Source organism: Cervus elaphus, chromosome 33 (genome assembly GCF_910594005.1).
Source record: "Cervus elaphus chromosome 33, mCerEla1.1, whole genome shotgun sequence".
Lineage (NCBI taxonomy): Eukaryota > Metazoa > Chordata > Mammalia > Artiodactyla > Cervidae > Cervus > Cervus elaphus.
Genome location: NC_057847.1, coordinates 21,502,984 through 21,515,800, shown reverse-complemented (window position 1 = coordinate 21,515,800; position 12,817 = coordinate 21,502,984). Strand labels below are relative to the sequence as shown.

At 37.1% G+C, this 12,817-nt stretch overlaps 1 protein-coding gene across 7 annotated transcripts in view; it reads right to left on the bottom strand.

Annotated features, from left to right (window-relative positions):
- Positions 1-12,817, bottom strand: part of CCDC141 (coiled-coil domain containing 141) — a 224,136-nt gene that overhangs the window by 85,622 nt on the left and 125,697 nt on the right. For all 7 annotated transcript variants that reach the window (XM_043894547.1, XM_043894545.1, XM_043894543.1 and 4 more), the window contains one exon: positions 10,540-10,734. In XM_043894547.1, the coding sequence (XP_043750482.1) occupies positions 10,540-10,734 (195 nt within the window). The remainder of the gene's footprint in view (positions 1-10,539; positions 10,735-12,817) is intronic.

Here is a 12,817-nt window from a genome sequence, read left to right as displayed (position 1 = left end):
TAAGTAACTGCCCGAGGTCACAGAGCTAACAAATATCTGAGACTAGATTTACACCCAGGCAGCCTGGCTCCAGAATCCATTATATCCTTTTACAAAAGTGTCATCTTAGCAAATGTTTCTAAATATTCTCTTAATACCCAACAATTTCATTTATTTATTTATACTCCAAGTCTCCCCTGCAAAGATTCTCTACATTTATCACTGATATTAAAAACTTTCATTACTGAATATTCCCTGAAGTAGATCAGAATTGTTAGACCATTTTAGAAAAGAGTAAAATCAAGTTCAAAATGTAAATTGATTCATCACATGGTCAATTGTTTATTCATTTATTCAATAAACTGTTTTGTACACTAGGTGGCATACAAAAATGATTAAGACAATCTGTCTCTAAGGAGCACAGAGAAATACTATGGGAATAATAAGAAATAAGCAATTAATGCTGCCCGAAGACCTCTCAGAGGAGGTGATATAGGTGATGGCAAGTCTTTTTCTACATCACTACCCTCCTTCTCAGATATGACACAGAGACTGAACTTGAAATTTGTGTTCCTGTGTATTCTAGTCGCATGAAAGCTTTTAAGTTACAAATGGTTTCTCAAACTCCTGCTATCACTGCAGCTTCTTCCGACTACTATTTGGGGCCCCTGGATCAGACATCCTCACTATGAGGATTAGGAGAATATGTTGCCTCACCAATTTAGGGACAATGCCCCTTGTCAGCTCGGAAGCAGTTATGGAATGAGAACAATGCCCCTTTTCCCTAGGCAACATAATTCTCCTAAAAGAAAAGGGGGGAATGAGAGTGTAACAGGCAGGAAGACCAGGGGTCTCCAAACGGAGGAAAGAGGCTGCAAGTGCCAGACATTTTCATCTCTCTTAAGCAGCAGGAGGAAACAAACCAGCGATATTTTTTCTTCTCTATACAAATTTAAAAGGAGGTTTCTCTTAAAGTGCTGTGTTGCCATGACACCTGGTTTCACCTGAAGCTAACTACTCTCAAACCTTGAGTTAACCAATACATTTCTTTTTCTTATGGAAATGTTGTCTTCAGCTATGACTATCTTCAAGTTGGTTCTGCCAAATGGCCCAACCTACTTACTCAGATTGTGAGTGACTATATAACAATAATGTATCCTGCCTGAGGACAGTCTTTGGATTAAACCCTGTGGCTAATTCTGTTATCTTAAAACATAAATTATGGGAGTAGGTCTGGTCTTTACAAGGATGTATCCTGCCTGAGGACAATCTTTGGATTAAACCTTCTGGCCAACTCTGTTATCTTAAAATGTAAATTATGGGAGTAGGTCTGGTGTGGTCTTTACAACCTCCAGACATTCTTTGGATTCATTGGAGAGTATATAACTCCATTGCTAATACTAGCAAAGGGGTACTCTTTGCCCCCTTCTGATGCCTATGTCAGAAGCTTTCTCTATCTCCTTTATACTTTAATAAAACTTTATTACACACACACACAAAAAAAATAAATAAAATAATGAAGCTTTTCTCTTTCATAATGATCTAATCTCAACTAACTTGGATCAAAATAATCTCTTATGAACAATGTAATATAGTTAGTTCGCCTTGAAGCTCCACATTTTCTAAGATTCTACTGCTTTTAATCATTCAAATAATTATTGAGCATCTACTACCCAGAAGACGCTGTTCCAGGTGTCCTGGTGAGCACAAAACTGACATGTTTCCTACCCTGAAGGAAGTTTAATTTAGCAAAGGGAAGTAAATCTATCCAGAAATCTGTAATACTAGCAACAATATATTTACTGCCAATGGAGGAGATCAACAGTCTAAAATTATGCATACATTCATGCCTTAGAAGTCAGTTGATAGCAGCACTGTGAAAGATACTCATGGGTGAGTGACAACAAAATCAAATGTCTTGATTATAAGACTATTAAATATAGACTGAGTTGTGGGCTTTCATGAAAAATGTTGAGATGTTAAAGGTGTTCCTTGATTTTGATTAAATTTTCTATTTTAGATAGATATTTAATAATCGTATGTTAATTGTTTTTCAGTCACCCAGGGGTGTCCAACTCTTTGTGACCCCATGGACTGCAGCATGCCAGGCCTCCCTCTCCCCCACGAGGGAGCATAAGATAGAAACTTCATAGCATGCTATTCAAGACCTGTTAACCCTTGTCTCTTCTACTCCTTGCTTCTCATTACGCTCAGCTTATACCCTACACTCTGGGCAAAACAAATTACCTTAGGCTCCCCAAACATGGCAGAGTGCTATACTATGTAGCCTTCCCCAAATCCCTTCATGGCTAGTCTTCCAAATCTAGCTCACAGGTAGCGCCTCTGGAGAAGCCTCGCTTGACACTTTCCCTGGGTCAGGTTAAGGATCTCTTCTCTGTCCCCTGGGGCCCTAGGGTTACTCCATCGTGGCGTCGCCCACAGCACACAACACTTCTGTTTCCTTGTCTCTCCTCCAAGTGAGGCTGACTGGGTCTTGAAGGCAAGGATTTTATTTCTCACTGCTTTAGCTCAAGTATCCATATACTGCATGACAACCAATGGGTATACAGGGTACATAACGTATTAGCTGAATGCAAATGTGAAAGAAGGGAGGGAGTAAAAGGAAGCTGCTTTTCTAAGAGAAATGGAAGTTGTTCTGAAAGTAAGAAATCAGAGGTTGCTAAGAATTATGAAAATGAACGCAATTATACTATACTTGATGTCTAATGACAATTAGCTTAAGTCCTTGAATTCATTTCTATCACTTCAGCAAATTTCTCCTGAATAATATATTTTGGATTTTCTACTTGGACACATTCCTTCTTTTAATCTGTACCACACTGGACCATTTTAATTAATTGTTTCTCACCTCTGGCCTAAAACATATCTATTTTGAAAAAGGTAGAACAGTGTGTATATAAATTTTTAAAAAATAGCCAAACTCAGAGCTTAATTATTTGGCTTCTGTCTGAAACAATAATGCTGCTACAGGCATTACCGTTTTGTATTGCTGTAAATATCTTAAAACAGCAACATCATTTTTTTTTTTTTAAGATATCAACTATTCAGCAGTGATGGAAGAAGCAGGAGAAGCTGTGAAAATTACTACATCTCAAAATGTTTCTAGTGTGTTCCTCCAGCCACCCCAACTTTTGCTTCACCTGTGCCTTGAGGCTGATGACCCAAGAACCAGACTATGTGGCTTTGGCCTCAGTCTCTCCTGCTTTCTTTATCCAATGAAATCATATGCTTGGGAATGGAAAGCATAGGAATGAAACTCTGTGACCCATCAGTCATGTTTTACAGCTTTAGGGTCAATCATCATTGTCATATAAATACAGGCTTATGTTATTCCACTCTTGAAAAATGTATATTTATCTCTTTTTGGTTCAAACCACATTCCCTAACAATGATGAACAGATCTTGAGTGATCAATACATATTAACCACAGCTTCTTTTGTGAACATGCCAGAAATATAATCTGGCATGTTATTTCATGATAGGTAATCATGAAAGATGAAAATTTGAAGAGATCAAGATGAATTATAATAATAAGTGTTATGTTTATATTTCATGCCATGTCCTCATAACTCTTAGCAACATCTGGTAACCAGAGAAACTCTTCTCCAATCAGCTATCATCCAGTGTTGACAATCAACCTATACTTGTATTTGTTGTTGGTTGATTTAGCAAATAGCCTCACCAAGTGCAGTAGATAATTCTAAAATGATAACGGAGTATCTCTGGTTCTTGAGTTACATGACCCAGTCTTCATTTGAATCTGGTTATGAAAAACATCAGTAGTGTTCGTAAAATTTCAGGATACAAATTGATACACATAAATCCGTTGCTTTTCTATACATTAATGGTGAACTATCAGAAAGAGAAAATAAGAAAACAATCCCATTTAAAACTGTATCAAAAAGAATAAAATATAATACTTAGGAATAAACTTAATCAAGGAGGTGAAAGACTGTAAAACATAAGACTGAAAACTGTAAAAATTGATGAAGGAAACTGAAGATGCTACAAAGAAATGGAAAGACATAATGTCTTCTTAGGTTGGAAGAATTACTATTATTAAAATATCCATACTACCCAGAGTAAACTACAGATTTAATGCAGTCAAAATACTCATGACATTTTTCATAGAACTAGACAAATACTCCTAAGATTTATGTGAAACCACAAAGACACTGAATGGCCAAAGCAATCTTGAGAAAAAAAAAAGAATAAAGCTGGAAATATCATGCTCCCTGACTTTAGACTATGTATTACAAAGCTACAGTAATCAAAATAGCATGGTACTAGCACAAAAACAGATAGATAGAACAATGGAACAGAACAGGGAGCCCAGAAATAAACACACCAAAGTCAGTTAATCTACAACAATGGAGGTAAGAATATACAGTGGATAAAAGATAGTCTCTTCATTAAGTAGGGCTGGGAAAACTAAACAGCTACATATAAAGGAATGAGCTTAGAACATTGCCTCATACCATATACGAAAATAAGCCCCAAATGGATTAAAGATGACCTAAATGTATCACCTGAAACTTTAAAATTGCTGGAAGAGAATATAAGCAGAACACTCTTTGACATAAATCATGGCTATATATATATATATTTGGATTGGTCTCCTAAGACAAAGGAAACAAAAGCAAAAAAAAAAAAAAAAAAATTGGGACCTGCTCCTGCTGCTGCTAAGTCGCTTCAGTCATGTCCGACTGTGTTACCCCATAGACAGCAGCTCACCAGGCTCCTCCATCCCTGGGATTCTCCAGGCAAGAATACCAGAGTAGGTTGCCATTTCCTTCTCCAATGCATGAAAGTGAAAAGTGAAAGTGAAGTCGCTCAGTCGTGTCCGACTCTTCACAACCCCATGGACTGCAGCCTACCGGGCTCCTCCATCCATGGGATTTTCCAGGCAAGAGTACTGGAGTGGGGTGCCATTGCCTTCTCCAAATTGGGACTTAATTAAACTTAAAAACTTTTACACAGCAAAGGAGACCATTGACAAAATAAAAAGACAACTTACTGAATGAGAGAAAATATTTAGGAATTATATGATTGATAAGAGGTTAATATATAATACGTATAAACAACTGATATGTCAATATCAAAAACTGACTATAAATGGGCAAAAGACCTGAATCTACATTTTTTTTCTGAAGAGGGCATGCAGATGGCTAACAGACACATGAAAAGATGCTCAACATCACTAATCATGAGAAACGAAAATCAAAACTGCAATGAGATATCACCTCACGCCTGTTAGAATGGCCATCATAAAAAAGGTCACAAATAACAAATATTGGTGAGGACACAGAGAGAAGGGAACCCTTGTGCACTGTTGGTGGGAAAGTAAACTGGTGCAACCACTATGAAAATCCGTATGGAGAGTCTTCAGAAAAACTAAAAATAGAACTATCATATGATCTAGCAATCCCACTGGGCATATAGTCAAAGAAAATGAAGACATTATTTTGAAAACCCTATGTTCACAGCAGCATTATTTACAATAGCCAAGATACAGAAGCAATCTAAATGTCCATAAACAGCTGAATGAAACAAGAAGATGTGGTGTGTAAATATACATATTATATACTCAGTCATTAAAAAGAATGAAATTATGCATTTACATCAATGTGGATGGCCCCAGAGAGTACTATCCTTAGTAAAATAAGTAAGTGAAAGATAAATTCTCTGTATTATCACTTATATGTGAAATTTAAAATATTAAGCAAAGGAATGTATACAACAAAACAGAAAGAGACTCACAGACACAGAGGAAAAAAACCAGTGGTTACCAGTGGAGAGACAGAGGGGGATGGATAGGACAAGATATGAGATTAAGAGATACAAGCTACCATGTATAAAACAGATAAGCAACAAAGATATATTGTATAGCACAGGGAAATAAAGCCATGTTTTGTAATGTTTAAATGTAGCATAATCTAAAAAAATATTGAATCATTGTGTTGCATACTTGAAAATAACATAACATTGCTATAACAGTGGCTCAGTGGTAGAATGTGCCTGCAATGCAGAAGATGCAGGTTTGATCCCTGGGTTGGGAAGATTCCCTGGAGAAGGGAATGGCAACCTACTGCGGTATTCTTGCCTGGGAAACCCCACGGAGAGAGGAGCCTGGTAAGCTACAGTCTATGGATTGGGTTGCAAAAGAGTCGGGCACGACTTAGCAACTAAACAAGGATAATTTTTTAAAAAGAAAAAGAAAGGCACCAGTAGCCACACTACTGCTATGGGCCTGTGTGCCAGCATTGCCACCTATTGCTCATTCCAGGCCCAAACCATCACACCTCAAACCAAAGACCGGAGACATTCTCTAGGTAAGAAACACTCTGGAGCCTTGGGTAATCACTGACCCCTTGCAGGATTAAAAGGAAATCAATGTCACTCCTGAAGCTACAGAGAAAAGGTAATGGGGCATTCTTACTAATGTGGACAACTAGGTGGTGATTATACTTAACTGAATTTCACAAATTGGAGTTACGTTGGCTTACAGACTTTTTGTATGCTTCATTCTCTGCTATATCCCCAGCATTTAGAACAGTGCATGTCACACAGTAGCTGCTCAATAAATATTTATTAAATAAATGAATCCCTAAAGAAAAAGGGTAATTGTTCTCATAAATTTGCCACACTACCGATTTAGCAACTTCAATTTTCAAAAATGCTGTAACTTTCCTCTAGTAAATAAGAATATCCCTAGATATGGGTAGAATTGGCAGAGAGGGACAGATGACAAGAGGAGGAAAGAAGAGGAAAAGAGGGGGTGTCCTGATGATTACCACACAATATACCAGATACACACTATAAAACCTGGATGAAGAAAGAATAAATATGACATGGAAAACTTACTAAGAATAGTCCATTCTGCAGATGAGATTATGACTTTCATTCCTTTTCAACAAAATTCAAAAAAGTTAAAGGTTATTTTAAAAATTGTGTATTTTGCTTTTTACTGAGCAAAAACACTCAAGCTGTCACATTCACTAACTGATATACTACCTATGGCACTAACATTTTTTTACACTGGTAGTTGACATAGAAGTTAAAGAATATTGGTTTAGCTTTAACAAACTTGGAACAAGAGGTTGCTTGCTAAAAAGTGATTTTACTTGTCAAGCATGAAACTGGTTTTCTAGGTAAAGTGAAAAGTGAAAGTGAAAGTTGCTCAGTCCTGTCTGACTCTTTGCAAACCCAAGGACTACACAATCCATCAAATTCTCCAGGCCAGAATACTAGAGTGGGTAGCTGTTCCCTTCTCCAGGGGATCTTCCCAACCCAGGGACTGAACCCAGGTCTCCCGCATTGCAGGCGGATTCTTTACCAGCTGAGCCAACCAGGGAGGCCCAAGTTCCTTCTTCTTCTTTTCCTGTTTTTTAACGCCCTGATGTCCTCTTTTTTTCACAGTGCCAATATCCAGATTTGCATATGTGGGGCAAATCCCCACTGCTTCTATCCATCTTACTGTGTGTCAGGGATGCCTGACTCTGGCCCCTCTTTACCTAGGCTATTCTCAGTGTTGGATTTGCAGCCTCCAGGGTTGAGGAAATGTCCTCCCCTGAGACAAAAAGCAGGGCTGCTTACTGTTTGGTACAAAACAGGAAAGTTTAGGATTCTTCCCCTGCAGTGATGCCCTCATTCAGAGGGCCCCATCTGCATTGCCCCTGGAGGAGAAACTGGGATTTGGGGAACTGATATGACCTCGGACATTCTGGTTACTGCTTTTGCTTTGAGGAGTAAAGTCTTTCAAAACCGGGTCAGAACTCACGAGTCTTCTGTGAGCATCCATGAACTGCGGCAAGTAAACATGTGAGCCAGAAAGTTGTGCAAAAAGCCTCAGACTCCTCCCGGCTGTCGGCAGCATGGCTTCATTAAGGATGTGGACAACCACAACCAAAAGACCCCGGCGCACTCAAGGCACAGTGAAGTGAGTTTTCAGAAGGAAAGCTCAATGCTTCAGAGATAAATGGATGACGTAAACTGAAAATATAACTTTGATAGTGAAAACAAAACCTTCAGACTAGAAAAAAATATTTAAGGGATTTGAAAATTATAATAATGTCTTAAATCCAGTGCTTTATTTTAACTAGGGTTATTTATGAGTGCTATGCCCAAAACAGGGTAAAGTAGTAAGAATTTTATAAAATTCAGAGACTCTACAATATAAATCAGAAAGAAAGGTACCATTTGCAAGTCTTGAGGAGAGCTTCTTTCTTTAATTTAAATGGATTTACTCACTATATTATTTCATCTTAGTAGCTTGGGCCTAGCACATGCCTGTGCTCAGGGGTGTAGAATCTTTGTGACCCTATAGCCAGGCTCCTCTGTCCAGGGATTTTCCAGGCAAGAATACTGGAGTGGGTTGCTGTTTCCTACTCCAGGGTATCTTCCCAACCTAGGGATCGAACCCACGTCTCTTTTGCCTCTTGCATGGGCAGGCGGATTATTTATCACTGTGCCACCTGGGAAGCTCATGCATTATTTAATCATTTATTACTTATTAATAATATGGCAAATAATTCATTTCAAGAATCATGATTTAAACGTTCACTTTCTAAATTCTAGGTTCTATTTTTGCTGAGGTAAAAGTTTCCATCATCTTTCAAACTCAATTCTTAGATTTGGAGTTGGAAATTATCTTCCTGATGCTTTGAGAAGGGAGAATGAATTCTACACCTTTCTAAGTACCACTTGGCTATAGAGAATTCTATAGTATGGATAAACTTAGTATGGATAAGTCCTGATTGAACTAATTATAACTTGAATGCTGTGGCATTCAAATGATGAAACGGGATCTAGAAGTCAAGTCTTTGGGGTTAAGAAATAGGATTTGTTAGGATTTGACCTGAATTACTATATAAGCTTGAGAAAGTAACCACTCTATTCTTCAATTATTTAAAAATCACTATTGCAAAAGATATCATTCCTTCTTATTCAAGATCCAGGAATAAGGTAAGATGAAAAATTTCCCTGTCAAGTTATTGATAATGAGAGCAGAGAAAGCAAGAGCAAGAGATTAAGAATGAGACAGACAGAAACTCTACTTTTTGCAGGACTATAAAGTACAGGGCTTGTGCTGAAACTTCGTTTCATTATAGCCCAATGTTCTATAATTCTTTTCCTTAGAAACAGCATTAATTAACTGGCAGATGACCAACTCATTTTGGAGAATAAGAGTATAATTTGTAGAATAAGAAATTTAAAAATCTCTTATTCAAAAACAGGACTGTTGAAAAGAAGTTAAACCAGCACTTATCATTTACTTAGCTCAACAGCTCCAGAAAATACGTCTGTTTCTTCTCTTAAAGAAATCCAAAGCAACAAGTAATTTGACAAATATTTCTTTAACATGTTATCCCTACCATAATCCTAAGCACCTCTATTTTGGAACTTTACTGTTCATGCTTTCTATGTTTCCTACTAGTAAACAAACTTAAAATTAAGTAACAATTTTCATATCTACCAGGACATTGTATTCAGACTGTTGATGTCATGCCCTTAAATCACAATATATCTAGCTTTTGGGGGTTCCCCATTCATTTCCTGTCATACTGACCAGTTTTAAAAACAACAGTGAAATTTAAGGTATTAATTTCAATAAGGCAATTTGAAGGTATATGTTCAATGGAGAAAGGCAGAAAATTTTTCAAAAAATATTGCCATCCTCAGATACTCAAGTGACATGAGCACATGAACATTACCACTCAGAGCCACCAGCTACAATCAATTTTAAATGAATCAAACAAGAGAAATGGTATTTCTTCCACTCTGAAGGCCTGGAAAGAATCTAAGACAATATTTTCCTTTGGCTGATTTACAAAGGAGCAGAGGATAAATTAGGACTTTGGGATTAACATATACACACTATTATATTTAAAACAGATAACCAATAAGGACCTATTGTATAGCATAGGTAATTATACTCAGTATTTTTCAATAACCTGTAAGGGAAAAGAATCTGAAAAAAAAAAGATACATATATGTATGTATAACTGAATCACTTTGTTGTACAACTGAAAGGAACACAGCGCTGTAAACCAACTATACTCCAATCTAAGACAAACCAAGGCAAGGCAGTCAAGCAGACTCTTTGATTTACATACCAAAAGCCTGCAATATTTGTGTATCATTACGTAATAAATGAAAGAGGATTTTAAAGAGGGGAAGACTTTTTGTTAAAAGTTTCAGGGGTTTATTTTTTTAACCTTGATATAGTTTATAATTCCCTTCGCCCAGGAGAAACGCTGCCATGTTGGCACATAGGTGTCCACTTCAAACAGACCGATGAGAGTACTATGATAAAATTCTCCCCGATCTTTTTAAGTGACACGTTACCTGTCAAAGCACAGAGTCTCTTAGTTTTAGTCATGGGGGGAATATATTTTAAAAGCTCCTTTTTGCTGCTGTCAACTCTGAAACTCTATGTGGACCCGAGACTTCTGTGAGGTGCGCCGGCCTGCTGACCTAACAGGTCTCATACTGGTTGGCTCTGATGACCTGAGAAGACCAACTTCACCTCACACTCACCTTGTTCGCGCTGTTAAAAAACTCATTTGCCTTTTTTAACCAGCCTTTCCTTTCCGCCATGAGCTGACCAAACTCCTCTTGAAGCTGATTCAGTTTCTGGTTAGAGAGCTGTAGGTGTTCGTTCTCCACATACTGCTTGGAGAGGAGAAGCCCCAGCGCCTCCCTCTTCAGCGTCTCGACCACCGCATTCCATTCCTACAAGAGATCACTCTTCAGTTGCTTTCACACATAAAATAAATGGCAATCTTGGGTAAGGCCCAGAGGACAGCAAGTTGTGTTGAATATATAAGAAACCTGTCATTATTTTCAGATCATAAAGCAGTAAATGCTGCATTCTAGGTTTGAGTGCCACGACATGGTAGGTTAAAAAGAAACACAGAAAAGAAGCTAAAAAAAAAAAAGAGGGTTGTTGATAGTAGAAAGGGGAAGGTCAACTGAGATGTGTGCTTGATGGAGGGTCTGGTGGTGCTGAATTCAGGACACCTGCCATTTCCCTTAACACCATCTGAAAATATACCCAAAATATGGTTATTTTTTTTTGGTATACCAGCATTTTTCAATCTCTAACTCATTTTTGCCTTTTATTCACTTAAGTAGTATAAGGACGTCTCTCTCCTACAATTCAGTCTCATTGGCAATGTAGGCAAACATGCACAAGAAAGGAAGGGAAATCTCATCATTTATGGTTATTGTTTGTGCATCTGCCTACACTTAGAACTGAAATCAAGATCTGTTCTTTTCCACAAAGTTATTAGCTGTTATTGTGCAGTACTCTCTCCTTCCCGACCCTGGCTTCACCTTCTCAGTGTTTCATGATCAATGATTTATAAACATTTCAAAAAGGGAAAAGAGGCAGTTTTTTACTTTCTACTGCATGAGGGTGAAAAACACTAAAGGTTAAAACAGTAAACAGAGAAGAAAGAAAATAAAGAATTGAAGTACACCAAAATATTAACATTCAATTTATTTGAAGGGAAATTCAAATTTCTTGCAAAAGAACTGAAGTCATATCTAGTTTCATAGAATAATGCTTATCTCCAACATAGGAGTCTCGTCAGTGAATTTTCTGGTACCCATGTCAGCTGAGACTGAGCTGTAAACATAGGCTGTTACCTAAGGCATCAAAAATTAGCACTGAATTTTACAAACCACAGTCTGACTCTATCCTGGCTAGCTCCGCAGTGCAAAATGTCCCGTTAATAAATTACACTTGTTATATTATATTGTATAAAACATAATTTTAGTGCAATTTACCACTATTATTTTCATTCATTTCACACAACAGCTAAATACTGTGTACCTGGGACCATGCTAGGAATATAAAGAAAAAATAAAATGCAGCTTTTTCTTTAACAATACATAAACTGCTGTTTTATGTAATTTTACATATACTTACATTATTAAATATATTAAATATATGCTGGTTCTACAAACACACAAATATACATACACAAAATTGTAGTATTTCAAATCATGGTGGATGTTGAAAATAGAAATTGTGCATATTATTTTATGGACTCCATAGAATCTTTTCTAATAACGGTGCAAAAGAAAAATATTTTGATCAATGGATGCAAGAATAAGTACTGCAAATTAACAGAGTGGCAATTTTTGGACTACCAGTTATAAGCTATTGTTTGTAATAATAACCCTCACAAATGTAGGTTACATGCTATTATTTTCCTAGTATTTAAACAGGCTTAAAGGAGTATGTTATTCAAGGCTACGTATCCAATAAGTGGCAGAACTAGGACTATTCATAGGTCTGCATACAATGCTACATTCCAGGGAATTGAGAGTAAGGAGACTTCAGAATCTCCAAATTTCTCAGTGAGTACAAAAGGACCACTCCTAAGCATGAAGATGGGCTACATGAGTTCTCAAGACTCTTCTTCTTTTAAGAGCTATTTGTCCCCACTTAAGGACTGCTAATATGTGCCATGATGTTATTTTGTAAAGCACTGTAAATATCCCTACCACTTAAAAACCATTACCTTAACCTTATTGGGAAAAGCAAATATTTCTAAAGCAGCATAATTTCTGAACACATAATAGGCACTCACTAAATATTAGTCCCATTTTTCTTCCCATCAATTTTGTCATGGTTCATTAATGCCCTAAAAATTTTCATTATGATGTTTCCTGGTTCCAAAATAACAACAGTACAGGCTTTCTCCAAATGTTATTGGTCAGTGTTGTGTATTGGCCAATAACATGAGGTAAACAAAATAAAGCAGGTTTCTTTACTGTAACACTTCTTGGTGCTTTTACAATGCTA